Source organism: Mus caroli, chromosome 11, assembly GCF_900094665.2.
Source record: "Mus caroli chromosome 11, CAROLI_EIJ_v1.1, whole genome shotgun sequence".
NCBI classification, from domain to species: domain Eukaryota; kingdom Metazoa; phylum Chordata; class Mammalia; order Rodentia; family Muridae; genus Mus; species Mus caroli.
In genome coordinates this window covers 7,678,957-7,696,866 of record NC_034580.1, presented here as the reverse complement: position 1 = coordinate 7,696,866, position 17,910 = coordinate 7,678,957, and the positions used below count along the sequence as shown (strand labels likewise).

Here is a 17,910-nt window from a genome sequence, read left to right as displayed (position 1 = left end):
TTCATCTGGAATAACAAAAAACCTAGGATAGCAAAAACTCTTCTCAAGGATAAAAGAACCTCTGGTGGAATTACCATGCCTGACCTAAAGCTTTACTACAGAACAATTGTGATAAAAACCGCATGGTACTGGTATAGTGACAGACAAGTAGACCAATGGAATAGAATTGAAGACCCAGAAATAAACCCACACACCTATGGTCACTTGATGTTTGACAAGGGAGCTAAAACCATCCAGTGGAAAAAAGACAGCATTTTCAACAAGTGGTGCTGGCACAACTGGTGGTTATCATGTAGAAGAATGCGAATTGGTACATTCCTATCTCCTTGTACTAAGGTCAAATCTAAGTGGATTAAGGAAATCCACATAAAACCAGAGACACTGAAACTTATAGAGGAGAAAGTAGGGAAGACCTCGAAGATATGGGTACAGGGGGAAAATTCCTGAATAGAACATCAATGGTTTCTGCTGTAAGATCGAGAATTGATAAATGTTACCTCATAAAGTTGCAAAGCTTCTGCAAGGCAAAAGACACTGTCAACAAGACAAAAAGATCACCAACAGATTGGGAAAGGATCTTGACCTATCCTAAATCAGATAAGGGACTAATATCCATTATATATAAAGAACTCAAGAAGGTGGACTCCAGAAAATCAAATAACCCCATTAAAAAATGAGGTTCAGAGCTAAACAAAGAATTCTCACCTGAGGAATACGGAATGGCTGAGAAGCACCTGAAAAAAATGTTCAACATCCTTAATCATCAGGGAAAATGCAAATCAAAACAACTCTGAGTTTCCACCTCACACCAGTCAGAATGGCTAAGATCAAAAATTCAGATGTCAGCAGATGCTGGCAAGGATGTGGAGAAAGAGGAACACTGAATGTGATGGTGGGGAGGTCTCTGGCCATCAAGAGACAATTTTTTACAATTTTTCCCAAGCAAGACAAGTAAGGGTCAGGACAAAAAATGAAGGGCACCAGGTGGTATTGGTGGGACAGTGGCTGCATTCACATTGTGACTGCACAGGGATTTGAGAATGGAAGCAGTCTGAGGCTAGTCATATTTCTTGTTGAAACTCTGTGCTTTCATATGGAAAAGCCAGGAAGAGGAAGGTATTAGTAAATGATCAAGGTGCAATCAGAGCACCACAGTGCCTGGCACACATGGACAGAAAATAAGCAAATATTGTGTCCAAGCCCAATTCTGCACAACTGAGTGTAGAAACTAGAGCATGTGACTTGTGTATCAGTGCCACATCTGAAAGACGGACTTAAACCATCACAATGTGTTTAGGCACAATAAACATCAATTGCTATGGGGTTAGAGAAGACTAGTGTTGTCTTTTCTCACTATACATATAAAATTTTCATTTAACCATAGAGTCCCAAATCTACAAAGACTCAAGTAAAATAGAATCATATTTGCATGCACATCCATCTGCACAATTAAACTGTTCTCCAGGTGACTTAGACTACCTACTTGTACCAAGTGCTCTATCAATAGTTGTCTGACTCTATTATTTAGGGGGTGACAAATTCAGATGCAAATCTTCTAAGTATTTTTAGTCTACACTATATTGAACTCACAATGTTAAGCCCATACACAGGAGTGCTGGATAAACTCTAAAATGCTGTCCAGCTAGGTTTTCTTCTCACCATGTCCTCTAAGTCCTTCCAGCTCTGTATTTTCATGCAGCCCCCCAAATTTAGTTTTCCAAAGGGTAAAACCATACACAACCACTAATAACCACTAATGACTGCTTATGCTCATTGTGTAGGTATTACCAGGGACTTTCCAGTAAGGAGCTCATTATTTCCAGTGGATCTGGAGCTGAACTTTCAGACATCAGAACTCAAAAGTCTGCAGGGCAAACCACAGTTCAGAGGGAATGAAAGTGTAACTTTCAGAGCACATTATAGGGAAGCCTAATCATCTTTAGTGTTGGAAACAAGGAATTGTGGGAGGGAGGAAGACAGACAATGACAAAGAGTCAAAAGCTGAGATTCTACCTTGAGTCCATCAGAAGTATCTCAGGATTGGGGAGAGCAGGATCTGAGAACTGAGAACTAGCAATCGCTAGCCTGGATAGAGTCTGAAGACTCCAGATGTTTTTGTGGAAAAAGCTGACCTCTGCTATAATACTGAAACTCACAAGTACAGGAGTCATTCAACTGTTCTGACAGGGACTAGGCACTTATGATACAGAACAGAGATGGGGCCTCTGTTGTCCAGAGATCCTGAAGGAGCTGGAACAAGACATCTGTCAACAATAAAGCCTCCAGCATCTCTGAGGGCTGCAAAGAGGCAGACAATTACTCACAGCTATGGAAGCTAAGATGCTGCTCCCAAGAAAACATAGGACCTGTAGCACCTCAGACAGTTTGTTGGATTAGGCAAGAAGCCAGAGAACTGGCAAGGATAAGGTGCCCTTCCCAGTAACTTGATGTTACGGGACTCCTTCCTGTCTCAGGTAAATGAAACCTGGCCCAGTCTTTATGGGGATAATCCACCAAATCACTGAGTAATTTCCACAGTAATTGGCTTTCTGAGAAACTCAAAGATAAGGACAGTCCAACAAACATCCAAGCAAAAACTGATACATATAACTATTTTCAAGGAATTTCAGATTTTAAGAGGCCAAAAGCTAAAGGGAAATGTTCCTAAATTACAGCTAATGATCTTTCAGCTCCTATGTGGGAATCTGATCTGTTCTTCCTGACCCTGCTGTTCAGTTATCCCGAGGAACTCAGACTCCAAGCCAGTTGCTAAAGGCAAGAACTGAAAACAGAGGTCTTTCCCACTGGCTCTGGTGGACTAACAGCCGCTCAAAACTACTGACACAGTTTTGTCACCAGGTGGCGAAAGTGTCCTTTCTAGCAACTTAATCTACCAGAACTGTCCAATTCACACTCTGAGCATGTGGCGTGAAAAGTTGCCAAGTATTCTCGTGCGAATGTCTTACTAACTTCTGGTAAACCAGGACGGTATTATTTTGAGATGGAGCAAAAGGTAGAAGTAATATCTTCCGGATTTGCTTTGACAGAGTGAGGAAAACATACCCAGTGGGACCGATCAAATGCTCAATTCATGTCTGGCCTACAGATAAACATCTTCACTGGTATGGAATCAGAATATAGGTGCACACACATGCACGTGCATGCATGCGCGAACACACACACACACAACCATTGACTAGAGTCTCATTTTTATCAGTTTTACTCTACTTTCATATTCTGCCCTGTTGACTTACTAAACTATTCACCCACTTTTCCTCCAGACTGCCCAGGAGCAATGTGAGTCCATGTGAGTCACTGGAAAGCTGGCAGGCACCCCTTGATTTCTGATGGGGAGTCATCCAACAGGGCTACCACAGACAAGCTCTGCTCTCTCTTGGTGCTTCTGTCTCCTTTCCATAGATAGGGGATGTTTCCTTATTGGGCTGAAATAGACCTTCATCTTTCCTTCCCCTCAAATCCAAGCAGAAGCAAGCAGCCACAGGGCATTCAGCCTGGTTGCCTGTGCTCTTCAGAGAAGACATTTTTGTCATTCCTTGTCCTCCATCCTCTGTCAGGGAATAGATTTGCACACAAAGGGACTTAATTAAGAACTGTCCCCAGAAGCTGTCAGTTTCTGAGAGTCTGGAAGAAACAAAAACCCCATGAACCATAGTGCAAATTCACAGAGCCTGGGAGAGGTGGTGGGGTGGCCCAGCTTTCTTCTTCAGCACCAGCCAATTATATTGTAAGATCTTCCTCTGCCAAAGACTTTCAAATCCTTGTCTGAACAGTTCTCTCTGATTAGTACAGATCCTACAGAAACCTGCAAGGGCAGGAAAGAATAGAAAATGGTACTCATATAGCAGGTGTATTTGATAGCAAAGAGCTGAGTAACTTAAAGGAATAGAAGGAAGCAAGACAATATCTGCTGATGGTTCAGACATGATACCTGCAGACTGATGGATATATAATCAGAATGGATGCATCAAAAGCAACTGTACAACTTCTGACATACACCCCACACACCACTGGCTAGAGCATGCCTCTTTGGTAGCCTTATCTCCTCTCTGGCCACTGCAAAGAGCAGGTGACTTTTTTCAAAGATGGCCTTCAAACATGGCCAGCAGCTGAGCCCTGCAAAACCTAGAGAAACTCTTGAGCCTCAAAGACTCTAAGATCAAGTGATTTTGCTATCTATCAGGACCAACATAGGAAGGTTTTGCTCTGTAGCATGCCAAAAGCCATAGGGATGCATATAGGCAGTCAGACCCAGAGCCCCCAATGACCTGCCTTGGGAATCCTACAAGAAACTGAGACTCTTATATTATATTAATAATTAATTTACTCATTTACAGATTCCTAAATTAAGCCCTTATGTGATGTGTATTTGATCAACAACTTAGAGCCCACTTGTAGAAAAGAAGCCCCTCCCACAAAGCTCACTAAAAGGTAAGCCATCTTTTTTTCAAAACCAAACAAAAACCAAACAACCAAACAACAACAGCAACCAAAACAACAAAACAAATAATAACCTGGAAGGTCCAAACTCTTCTTAAGTAATCCTTGAGAGAGTAAAACAGAGGGTGTAGTATTCACTGGTACATAAGGGACTAAAGTCAAATATGTTCCAAAGAATAAGCTTTGAAAAGACCTGTAAATTGATGCCATTGCAGGGAACATAAACTCAGTTTAGGGATCATTCAGGTAAGAAAATGACACAGTGAACAAGGTGAACAGAGTTGGGAAGACGAGTTTAATGCATTGAAACTGGTGTACATAGGTGAGAGAGAGAGAGAGAGAGAGAGAGAACAACCCCATAACCCCATGTTTCCCTTTGGCTTTCTTTTTTTGGCATTCTTAATGTAAGATGGCAAACAATGCTCATCTTAAGCAGATAATCATGAAAATATCTAAATATATATCCCTTTGCCTTTGAACAGTGCCATGACAGCTCAAAGGTGATGTTTCGGAAACCAGTGTGGACTCCATCAGTCCAGCTGTCATGTTCCAGTCCATCTGAGTGCATCAACTGTCAACTAGTGTGTTAGACCTCAGAGCCAGCTCACTAGGCAGTGAGCACTGCTGGCTCCCTTCAGCTGTCCTCTACCAAGCAAACCCCTTCTGTGCCATTCATACACATGTGAATAATGTACCAGCAGTGTCTCCAGGTTACCCAGCCCTTTTGTCTGAGGCCTTAACCTTTATGCAGAGGATCCTACAGGGCTCACTTAGAGAACCCACTTTTGCAAGCAGACATACAGGAGCCAACATTCCTCTGACCTAACAATTAAAGTGTGCTCCTCTTCCTTCCCTACTACCCAGGGCAAGATGATCTTATTTTCTTGGCTTCCTGGAAGCTCTGCCAATAGCAAGATGCTATCTGAGCTGAGACTTGCGAGCAGAGTTTATCCTTCAGGCTGCCCGCCTCTCTTCTTCCAGCCTTGTCAGAATCATTTTTGATTTTAACTCACCCAACACTGACATTTCTATATGTCTGACATAGCTAGGTACCAAGAGGTAAATACAACAGTGCTCAAGGCTATCCTGATCCACACGGTATGTCTCACTGACCATCTGCTGACCACACCCAAGGGGAATAAAGATAGACCTTCTACTGTTAGAGGGACTGACTTTCTGTCTCGAAAGTGACTGTCATAACTCTTCACACACCAAAAGCAATTAATGAAAACAGTCACTTGCTTGAAACTAATTTGATTGTATTTGACTTGAAGTCCTCTAATAAGGCTGAGAGATCTTTGTAAAAAGCACCCAAAATTTGAAAGACTAAAAGAACATTGTGAAGGCTGGGTATATGGAGCATCTGTATGGTTGGAGGTGCTATTTATTTCAGAACTTGCCCAGTGCATGATGGGTACAGAGAACTAACTAAGAAGGAATATCATTTAAAAGTGCTTTGATCTTCATTACAGAAAGCACAATAAAAACTGCCCATGGTCAAGGGGAGCCTGATGGTGCCTGTGATGGGCAGCTTTGGCAGCAGAGGGGCTTTTGAATATGTCCACTTATTTCTTGATTTGACCTAAAGCTGAGACCGTCCCACCTTCCTGAGATTACTCAAATGATGGACTTAAAGGGTTTCCTCACTTAAATTTCCTAATTCAAACTGTGGGGCAAGAAAATCAACCCAGTATAGGTGAGTTTGTTCCATCTGTTTTTTCTTCCTCCACCCAAGAAGGCAGGCACTGTGCAGAATCCACACTTACCTATCAGTGTGTAGCATGAGTATGGGTTGTCCAGCCGTTACCACAGACCTAGGTTCTACTTTATGATGCCTGAAACTCCCTTTGCACTCTGAAGTCTGACAACTCATTAATTGAGAAATACAGGCATATGCCATGTTGTGCAGTTTATTATTGCTCAAAACTAGATTATAAGGCTCCTTCCTGAATGATAGTAGTGGCCTCATTGACCAGGTTAGCACTTGTTTTTCCAATTTTTTCTGTCTTTGTTACACAGTCATTGATCTCCAGGTCAGCCTGCCCTCTGCAGCTTTGCATACAATATGTTCTCTGGCTGCTCATGGTGCTGATGAGCATCTTTCTTATGTCCTTGGTCTCAATAGTCTCAGAATGACAAACGTAGATAAGTTTTCTTTATCCTTGCTTATATTTTCTAGGTTTTCTGAATCAGAAAATTGCTGTGTGTTGTAACCACAAAGTCATGGAACTGTTTCCTGATTTCTCTCTCAGTCTAGTTAAAAACCACTAGACCTTAGCATCTCTCTTCTCTGCAGTGGAACATCTCATTCCTATATTCCATTCACATGTCTGCTCCTTCATATTTATTTGCCAATTCACTAAATTAACCCTTCATCAGTGTTTAATCTTGCATTAGCTACTTTTCTTGTTAGTGATACAAAGCAATTAACAAAAGCAACTTAAAGAAGGATTTGCTTCAAGGTAGAGAATACAGAGTATATCATGGTGGGGAAGTCAGGGTGTTGGTATGTGAGATGGAGGGTCACCACATTGAAACCTCAGTAAGGAGTTGGAAAGAGATGACTCTGCTATTAAATTTGACCCACCAATTTTCTTTCAACTGATTATCCATTCCACTGGATGGTGCAGCTCATAGTCAGTTTTTTTTTCCTCCTACTGGAAACCTCTAACTGACATGCCAGGGAAGTGTACCTCCTAGAGCACTCTAAATCTAGTCAATTTGACAAGGACGAGTAACCATCACAAACCTACTTTTGCTAAACTCACTTACTATTGGACACAAACTTCTCTTTTGGCATCACCTCATTAATATAGGTTGCATTTGATTCTTTTTGTTTTAAGCATGGCAAGTAGCTGGATTGCATTTAAATCTTTTACCTAGATGCTCTATTTTAGTATCCATTTCTTGATTCATATTAAATGCACTCATTTTTCATTTTAGGATCTCAAAGAGTTTCAACAGCTTTGTTCTTGCCTAAGTCTTGCTAATAAGTCTGATTCTTCCAATTAATCCAAATTTATTTGGCAATGACTCACATTGCTTAGAATGCTCTTTGTGGTAGTTCTAGAAGCTTAAGTAGAAGGTGCATCTCCTTTGTATGTGCTTATTTAGATTAGGTACTTTGGGTCTCTTCTCAAGGAGTTAACTTGAGGAAAGCAGAAAATCTTGTGTTTTTCACACTTCATGGGAAGAGCAAACTAATGTCACACCTGTAAGAGGATGTGAGTGCAGAAACTCAAAGAAACCCCAAGTCTCTTTCTTCTTAACCACTGTGCTAAGGCCCTTAAGGACAGATCTTGGCTTTATAAAGCAAATACTGATCTAATTCCCTTTATGGATTCCTAGACCCATGAGACTGGTCCCATCAGAGCTAGGAGGCTTCCAGTGGGCCTCTCTTCTGAGTCAGACTTTGCTCTGTGGATTATAATTTCCACCTCTAGGGATCAATGTCTTTTACTTTCTTACTATCTCAGTTTTGCTTTTCAAAAGATGTTCCTAGGGTTGGACATTTTATGTCCCCTCTTAATCTACACATTAAAGGCTCAGTTCTAAAACGTTACTATTGGGAGGTAGTGGGACCTCAGATCAATAGATCTACAGACAGATCCATAGCCTTTGAGAGGATGTGCTTGAAGGTTATTGAGGTACCTTGGCTTGGCCCTCCCTTTCTTTTTGATCCTGGATCCTGATGTGACTGATTCTACTCTACCATGTGCTCCTAACATGATATGCATAGCCCCTCACCACTGGCCAAAAACTATAAGGCCAACCAATCATGGATTATAATTTCCAAAATAGTGTATCAAAACCCTCTGATTTTATTAATAGATTTTTCTACTTTACTTGAATACTGAAAAATATGGTTATGTTTTAAAATCATATTCAGGATTTTGTGTATTTTGTAAAAGGTAGAATTCTGCCCATCTTTCATATTGTCATGGAAGTAATGGTCTCTTGTTTAAATAATTGGAAATGAATGTAACTACAGAGTAGCTTAATTATTGGTCTTAGAACTTTTCTACTGTCCTAGGGCCTCTGAGAGAACTCACAAGGCTACAGGCAGATTCCTGACATCATCTTTTTCTGCAGATTCGAAAGCCAGGCCATGTCCTGGCTGCACCCCAATGCCTGACAGAAATAGAATGAGACAAGAGATCCAGCTGGCAGGATATCAGCCTAGGAACACATGAGAGGCAACAAGACTTCCAACTACATGGTCAGGAAAGTACTCTGAAGGATGGTTCAGAGCAGACCAGCCTAAGTAGAAAGTCTACCTTTCATTAGCTAATAATGGTTTTGTTTGAACAGCTTTTTCTTTCCCTTGGGACATCTGTCCTAGAGGCTCCTATCATTTAAAAACAGGCCATCACCAAGGACTGAGCTCATTATTCATTAATGCTGAGCCATAGCAAGGAAGAATGGCTTCCTCCTTAGATCTTCCCATCAAGACCCTCTAGATATGTTATACCACAGTGGCCCTGCTTGTCAACTAGAGGTCTTTGCTTCTCATACAGTTTCCAATATATAGCCCAGTACATGGCTCACATAAATTAAAATATTTTGAGGAAGTAACTGCCAGGATGGGTTTTATGTCAGAATGTATAAATATGGATATTTTAATCTGAATAAAATTTCTTACAACACAGCTCTACTAATCAGTAATTGATGATTAGGGTGTCTTCAGATGGAGACTCAGGGAGATCTAAACCACATAATGGTATAGCCAATCTTTCCAGGAGAACTCATCTGAGCATCTGCACAAGGGTTGAGGGTAGGATTTTTCTTACATCTGTTCAGAATGTCATAAATGCAAACTGTTCTCATTTTTTTTTCTGATGGTAAGAGATGTTCAGGATACTGCCTATTGCACTCCGCCAACAAACAAGGCAGGCCTGAAAGTGTTCCAGGGTGTGATATGTGGCAGACCAAGACTCACACTAGCATGTCTACATGCCAAGAACTCCATACCTACAGTTGAAGAAAGTGGGACATGACAGTAAACAGTGTGAGGATCCTAGAACTCCTTCAGAGTACACGCAGCTGTATGGCATTGAATAAGGTACACATTTTCTAAGGGGAAATGTTAGTACTAATGTCTATAGAAACAACTACTATGTTGAGAAAGAGCCATATGTGTGAGCAAATGGCTTCCTAAGGCTGTCCTTCCACAGCTGCTAAAAGTCATCCCATTGCCACAGGAACTAGACAGCTGCATATTGACATGAACCTTTCACTTGTTTGATATTGGCACTAGACAAACAAATGTCACAGTGATGAGCTAACTACTGGGAAACCTTCAGATGTATTTGACTGTTGGGTCCCAGGTGGGTATGGTCTTCACTAAGGTCCTGTCTTTCTCTTGAGACCTAATGTTCTGTGACTGATTGAATCATTGCCCTTTGCTCTTATAGGTTGCCTAGGACTAAATGTCTTTATTTCATTACAATTCAATAGTTCATAATTTAAAAGACATAGACATTTATTGTATTTTGAGTCTAAAACATCATATATGTGTATAAATAAATGTTTAGCTAAATGGATTCAGTTATTTATTAGGCATAAATGTCATTCAGGTGGTGGAGTATGTGTAAATGTTCTTTTTGTACAAGTAGCTGGATTTAATCACCATTCTCACTGCCACACACAAAATGATACTTGCTCGGTGAGGGTAGATAGTAATAGCATTGTTTTTGGCTAAGCAACCAATACCAGTCAAAAGAACGTAAACACCATTAGACTAAAAATGTGATTGAGTCTGTTTTACTGGCATTTATCCAAAATTGCAACAGACATCTATTTTGACAGAAGGTTTGGTTCTATGTTTCATGTAAAAATACTCTTCTCATTGATGAAAGTCTAGAAATTTTTGTGATACAGTTAATGGTAAGCCAGATACTGAGTGAGAGAAAGAGAGAGAGAGAGAGAGAGAGAGAGAGAGAGAGAGAGAGAGAGAGAGAGAGNGAGAGAGAGAGAGAGAGAGAGAGAGAGAGAGAGAGAGAGAGAGAGAGAGAGAGAGAGAACGAGCTTGCTTTAAACTCAGTGGCCCCTATCCAATTTTCCTGTAGGAATCCCAAGTTTCTTTGCTTCTCAACAGTTCTGAAATTTAACAGACAATTCATCAAGCAATGCCTACTAATAATTCATATTCCCTTCTTCAAAGGCATAGTGGTTGCCAGTTAAGTTTCTTATTGCTTTGCTAACCGTGCTGAATACCTTGAGCTGTTACTTTCTAACCAGAAGCGAGGAAACATGAAGTGTTAGCTATGTAACACAGCCTTACTGCAGTGAGCCCCATGAGTTCCATTGGTTTGAATGAGATACTGAACCGGTTACAGACTTCCATTTATACTTTCACGAATCCTTCAGAACCAGAATTCCCACAGGGGCAACAACTTGTTGGGTAGATCAAAATAAACTTACTTCTTGTTAATGAATTTCAAATGCAGTCTGCTTCTTCACTAAATGGTAGTCATCATGGGGGATAGGTTTAAAATTCAACAGAGTAGCAGAGTCATCTTCTAGCTGCTGTGACTTGAGAATGTAGCCACAGAAGCAACATACCAACACCAACAGTGGCACTCAGAATGGAACTGACACAATTATATGGGTCAAGGTGATGTTCACTGGATCTCGAATTGCCATCTTTTCCTGTGCCTTTGGCTATGTAGATATGTCCCTCTCCACTCCACATATCTTGTTTCTCCCTTGGTCTCATTGCCACAAGGTGAACTCTGGTTCTCTGGTCGTTGACAATCTGTACTCAGAGTGAACTATATTCGGACTTATATGGTCAAGTCACAAATACAATAGCTAATAATTTGACTGCATTTGGAGATCTGGCCTTTGAGAGGGGAAACCAAGTTAAAATGAGGTCATTGGAGTAGCAACCCAACAGTACTGGTATCCTGGCAAGATATTTAGATTGGGGGATTTAGCTTAGAGTGTTTGTTTGTGTTATGGAAGGCCACTGATTCAACCCACACAACAACAATCACCACCACCAAGAAAGAAAGAAAAAGAAACCCTGAATACAAATACCTGAAAAAAAAAGAGCAAATAATGAGGGAAGACAGCCTTTTACAAGTCAACGAAAACACCCTAGACATAATCAAGCTTACATTTGCCTTGATTTCACATTTCTAGCCTCTAGGACCACAAGGGAATGCATTTCTACATATTAGGGAACCCATTTTTTTTAAATTTGGTACTTGTTATGGAAACCATAGCCAACTAATATTTCTCAAAAGCACAAAGCAGATAGAACTTGTTCTGTGTTGGATGTCTGCTGTTTGCTATTAAGTTGAAGAACAAGACAGTTGGTAACTAATCAAGAGGCAGTGGTAAATGGTTTTACTACTAACCTGACCTCCTATTCAGGAATATAAATGGGATTACAGCCATCCAGAGGAGTGCGGCTATCATCTTTGTCACAATGAACACCTTTGAAGTGTTTTGTTGAGAGCTAAAGTTTTCTACTGATTTGTATCCATAAATAGTATTAGATTTGATGAGGGTTAAAGTATCCAGAAAGGAGATAAAAGGCAGAGATGAGAGTCTGCAGTGAAAGGGTTGGGAAGCATGTGTCCAAAGGTAGGGAAGCACAGAACCAAGTTGATGCTGATCTGTTATAGGTGCCAAATGCTCCACACATCACAGGCAACTGCTAGCAGCTGCCACCCCCAGAGTTTCACCTGCTTTTTATTTCAAATCCCCACCAGGCAGGACCAGCAATTTCTTCTGTCAGAAATTAGAGACCAGCCTGTTACAGGGCTCTGCATCTCCTTAGGAAAGAAAGTTCCCTCCCTTCCTTCTGTGCTAAGGAAAACAGTTCTGAACATTAGTCTAGTATGTTGTACAATACATTGGTGGACAGATAATCTCTCTCTCTCTCTCTCTCTCTCTCTCTCTCTCTCTCTCTCTCTCTCTCCTCTCTCTCTCTGACTGCTACATGAACATTGTACATTTGCAAAGTAAATATCCATCCATTGTCATCCAAGACCTCCAAGGACTTGAAGCTGACTCTGTACTCTTCCATACTGATCCTGTGCAAAACCTCCCATCCAAGTGTTGGATCCTTGTACAATGTTGAGAAGCAAAAACCACAGGCACAAATGACTTCTATGGGCCTTCTCAAATGAGAGCAATGACTAGAAATTTACTTGATACCAATATCAGGGAGCAAGCATAAGTTAGAGTAAACTTTATGTAAACTATATATTATAATAGAAAGCACATAGTTAAAGTTAGTAACAGCTTTGTGATATCCAAACATGTGACATTCTAGTATGTGTAGAGACCACCTGAAAGTTAAGAATGAAAAGTCAGGCTGGAGATAGCTCAGCCAGTTTGCTTTGCAAGTATGAGGACCAGAGTTTAAAAGTCAGGTGCTGTGGCTTACCCCTATAAGGCTCATGCTTCAGACAGGGGGAAGGATGGAGCCAGAGGATCTCTAGATGTGCTGAGGATAGCCAAATCAGTGAGCCGCTTCACTTTCAAAGACCTTGTCTCAAAAGCAAGGTGAGAACTGAGGAAGACAGCACATATTGACCTCGGCTCTATGCATGTGTGTGTGTGTGTGTGTGTGTGTGAGAGGGGGGGAGGGATAGGAGGGGGAGGGGGGAGAGTATGAAAAGCCATTTAAAGAAGGAACATGTGAAAACTCTAATCTTTCCTGTTTCCTTTGTCACTATCACCCCTTTTCCCAGAATTTGAAAACATATTTCGATCTATACAATACCAGTTTTTGCAGGCAAGAATCAAACAAGAGGTTGCCTTCCCCCAAAAAGGAAAAGACAGTTTTTTTTGTTGTTGTTTTGTTTTTCCTCCTAGAATTTGGCAATGAATTATGATAACAGAAGTTTGAGTTCTCCTGTATTTGTGATTTCAGGTGCAGGGATAGCTCCACTGGGAAGTGTTACAGCTCTTTATTTTATAGGAAAATAATTCCTTAGCTCACCTCACAAAGCTGTTCTAAAGTGCTGGGGAACTCTATAACCAGAAGAAGCAACAAATGTTACTAATTTAAAAGCAACTGTTTATCTTTGACTTTATAAGACTGATTATCTTATGAACCCAAACCACTTGAGAGAATTGTGCTCGGATTCCCAAACATCTGGAGAGTTCTCTGGCAGCATCCTCAGTACACAGGAGCCATTCTGAGGATAGTATTCTCGAGTCTACATCTCCTGAGTTGGGTCCTGTAAAATTTTTTATCAAAGTTGTCTTTCTCTAAGGTGCTGAAGCCGCTATTCCCTGCTCATTAGCCTTGGGGGCAGTTGGTTCCTCTTCTTAAAGAAAACAGCAAAAAGATTCCCACATCAGGCATTGCATGTCTTCTTATAGTCATGCGTTTGACCATCAGGCAAATCCAAATGGAAACCTATGTTTCCTAAGTAAAACACAATGCCAGTTACACAGTTTTCAGATTATCTGTAGATCAGTTCCTCCTGGCTGAACACTTCACTATGCTCCGAACACTGGCTGGTATTCACGCCACTCATTAATCTGCCTTTCACACATGGAGTCTAGGGATCCACAAATTTACAGGGGATCCTCAAAGGCTTCCAACTTCTGCTTAGGGTTTGGAGCTTCAGGATGATCTCTGCTGGTAGGGGAAAAATGTCTTTGGAATGCTAAACCAAAGACCAGAGCTATTTTGCGGTGTTTGCAAATGCAGACATGAATACATTTCTAAGGTTCCTAACCCAGAGGCAGACAATGCTCCTTGAACCATGCTCAACACATACAAGCAGGGTAGAACTTCCATGCACACCAATAGGTTCCAATAGGAATTGACCATGCTTCAAGTGGAAGGTAAGGGTGAAAGCATAAACTATAGAGTAGAATTTCTTAGCTTGGCACAATCTGCTCTGTTAGCTGCTCTACCTTCAGAACATTTAAGAAATATTCTCTGCCTCAGTTTCTTTTTTCTAAAACGGAGATAGATAATCTACCTCGTAGCCTGATCTATCACTCTATGTGAGAACGTTAGCCTGGAATCCAATGCAGAAGATCAAGAGAAATAAAATGCATTGCATTCCTCTAAGATTAAAACACTTAACCACAAACTGGGCTCTCGATATTGCTTTCCAGCATATTTTGGCAACTAGTAAATAAAAATATTTTCTTTTGATACTTAGAACAGTTATTTGTTAGTCTGAACTCCGGATCTGGGGGAATGGCTTATGCATATGAATGGTCTTCCTTAATTAGCCATTAACTAAAGACTATGTCCCAAGTGGCAGGGTAATTTACACCGTGTTTGAAAACAGGTTGAACACTTCACTTCTAAATTAGGAGCAATGAATTCATGTTGAAAGTGTAGCCAATAAACCCGCAGCTGTTCCCTTAGTGTCAAGACTTCAGTCTAAAGTAACCTTTTTATGGCAAATACCTGATCAGTCAATACAGAGTGCCCACACTGCTCTACCAAGGACTATCCCAGCACTGAAGAAAGGGCATCTTAAAGGGGTACCAAACTGCCCTCTGCCTCTGAGAACGAGGGAGATCATTTTCTTCAAAGGGGGGGGGGGGATATGCCACAGAACCAAAGCCATTATGCCCCTTTTCAGAAGGTGCCAAGTCGCCAGCAGGCGCTTGCCTCTTACCACGAACTCCTCCAAAGTCTGGTAGGTCTTGCCCCGGAACTCGCAGTAGTTCTTCTTCTCCTTGCACTGCGGACAGCACTGGCTGGTGTCGACGTGGATGCAGCGCGGGTGAAGCCGTGGGCACTCTGGCTGTGCGCAAAGGGGCCCCTCCTCCGTACACAGACACGGGCAGGCTGAGGGACCTGGGGCGAACTTCTCCCCGATCGCATACACGAAGCCACTCTCGTCCACGCAGCCCTTCCCGCGGTAGTCGGGGTAGGCGTATTCCTCAGGCAGCTCCGGTGTGGGAACGAGTTCCAGGCTGATAGCTTCCTGGGCGGCGGCCGGGGGCTCCCCCTGTGGGGTATCCCCTCGAGGCCGGACCTGCCAGTCCGCGGCCTTGGCGCTCCCGCTCTGGGCAGCCCAGGCCTGCTTCTGCTTGCTCCACGCCTCCCGGCCCGAGAGCGCGCGGCTGCCCTTGCTCTTCCAGTCCCGGGCACTGCTGCCCTCGTCCCTCGAGGCGCGCCCGAGCTCGCTCACCCGCCCCGGGCTGTCCCGAGACGCGTGCTCGCGCTTCTCCTGGCCGGGTTGCTCAGGAGCTTGGGCCAGCTTCTCCAGCGGGATGCTCGGACTGCACAGAGCCACCATCAGGCAGCAGGTGACCAAGAGGGAACTGGAGAGCGCGCCAACTGCCATCGCAGAGGAGCTAGGCATCCCCTACCACGTCCCGGCGGGCGGGCGGGCGGGGAGCGCGGACGATGAGCGAGTCGCATTCACAGCCCGGGGGCGCGCCGCTGCCAGCCTGGAGTCGCCGTCCCTGCGGAGAGAACAGCAGTACAACTGAGCTCCGCGGCTCGCGCGCACCTCGGCCCTGCCGTGGCCGTAGCCCCCTCCCGACCCGGCGCCGCCCGGGCTCTAGCATCCCTCTAGATTAAGGAGCTGGACGCCGGGGGCGGGGGCAACTTGCCCAGTGTCTGGTATACAACGAGGTTCTCAGACATCACACATGTGCAAGGAATACACAGCAAGCCAAGTTGGAGAAAAACACCGGCCGCGAGGGTCTCCTGCAGTGAAGATTAGTGCTGGAGACGGTCACCGGCAGGATGCGGAGCCCAGAAAAATGCAGCAAGTCGGGCGGGTGCGGGCTGCAAGGCTTGCACTCAAAGCTCAAATCCTGGCACCTGGGCTGGCCCTCCCTAAGTCTTGGCCGCATTTCCCGCAGGTTTCTAAACAGAGAATTCCGCAGTGGAGTTGGAGACTGACAAACGTGCGCGCAAATTAAAGAGAAACCCTTCCTCTCCTGCCCAAGGGGTTTGTGCATGGAAAGAAAGCTGGGGGAGAAGTGAGAGAAAAAGAAAAACACCCCCTTCCAACAAAACCAAAACCTTGCTGCTACTCTGAAGACCCCACGACTCATTTGTAACTTCTTAGATGCCTGCTCTCTAGGGAGTACATGCCCCTCAGTTCTCTAACCTAGGCACTATCTGGGCTTTGCCTGGTTGGCCGGGTCCAGGATTCCTGAGGCTTTATTCCTTAGCCGCTACCCCACTGGCTCTTCACTAGGAGATGTGGAGGGTGACTGTGAGCGCTGCTTCCGGCTAGAGCGCTATCTTGGAGGAGCACATAACCTGGAGGGGTCTTGGTGATGGATAAGTGATGCTCGCCCAGGGAGTACTGAGAAGGAAGAAGGGGAGTGCAGGGTCATAGAACTAGGGCCAAGACTATCTTACTGAAGGGCCTCTTCCAGCCTTTTGTGGATCTCAAAGTTTCTGCCACCCAAAGGAGTCTAGAGCCCCCCAGGCATCGCTGGGTACAGACATTCCAGTCTCTACTTGCTTCTGCCAAACACTCACCCTCTCCGTGCGCACCAGTGCCTCTGTCCCCCTCTATCTCTGCCAGCCCTTTCTATTAGGACTCCAATTAAGGCTGGCCTCTGGCTCACCGCCAATGCCAGTGGACCTCAGCTCAGGGCGAGTCGCCCATATTTAAAACTTGGCAGGCAGGAAGGGGTCCTCTCCTTCAGATCGGCCATAGAGTAGTTTCCGGAGGCGTCCCCGTGCCTGCGGTGCGGACCTCCAACATGCACCCTCACCCCGGCGGAGTGGCACCTACATACATGAGCTCAGGACGCAGGAGGGACGCCGGGCTGTAGCGGGCGCGGCCCTGGGGCTCCAGTGCCCATCCTGGTACCGGCCGGGCACCAGCGCAGGGCGGACCGCGGAGAGCACAGTCCGACCTGCGCGCTCCACCAGGCGCATGCACCTAGCTAGAGCATTTGACCCAGCCTGTTCATCTGGCTGCTGGTGGCCGGTAGCCTTCTTGGAGTCCTGTCAGTGCCCGTGTTGCCTTCCGCCTCTCATCCCCGGGTTTCTCATCCCTGAGTCTCCACCATGAAGCGTGCTCTAGGGAGCCGCCAGAGCCCAGTCTTGCTCTCCTTGCCAGCCAGGCAAAGAATTTCTCCAAACCGAGCTGCGGGGACCAGTGGGCAGCCTCTGTGCCCTGGAGGAGAGGAGCAGCTCGGAGCGCGTCCTGAGGGCCAATGGGATTCAGGCTGGCTGAGAGCCGCACGCCTGCTGCCTGTCGCAGCTGCCTAGCGTAGGGCTCACATCCCGCTCCCTCCTCCGCTGCCCACGCTCAGGAGGCGTCGCCACCAGGACTGGCGTTGCCCTGCCCTCGGTGGGTAGGAAACCTGAGCAGCACGCGCTGCCCTGGCAGCCGCTGCTCAGCCCACCTGTCAGGCTCACTCAGGCTTCCTTCTCAGACGTGTCACTCACTCCCCTCTGGACCTTTCATCTTGGCTTTTCTTCTTTCTGTTTATTCTTTTCTTTAAAATCCTCTCCCCCTAATTGGCCCCCTCTGGCTT

At 44.3% G+C, this 17,910-nt stretch overlaps 1 protein-coding gene across 2 annotated transcripts in view; it reads right to left on the bottom strand.

Annotated features, from left to right (window-relative positions):
- The window catches only part of Vwc2 (von Willebrand factor C domain containing 2), a 139,293-nt gene extending 121,635 nt beyond the window's left edge, over nucleotides 1-17,658 (bottom strand). Inside the window, exons 1-2 of one of the 2 annotated variants that reach the window (XM_021178107.2) lie at nucleotides 17,164-17,658; nucleotides 15,069-15,864 (exon numbers count right to left, since the gene is read on the bottom strand). In XM_021178107.2, coding sequence (XP_021033766.1) covers nucleotides 15,069-15,761 — 693 coding nt within the window. In that variant the 5' untranslated portion in view covers nucleotides 15,762-15,864; nucleotides 17,164-17,658. Of the gene's footprint in view, nucleotides 1-15,068; nucleotides 15,865-16,900; nucleotides 16,999-17,163 lie in introns of those variants that run through there. The other variant, XM_029483196.1, reaches the window with a different exon arrangement.
- Nucleotides 17,659-17,910: the final 252 nt, after the last annotated feature.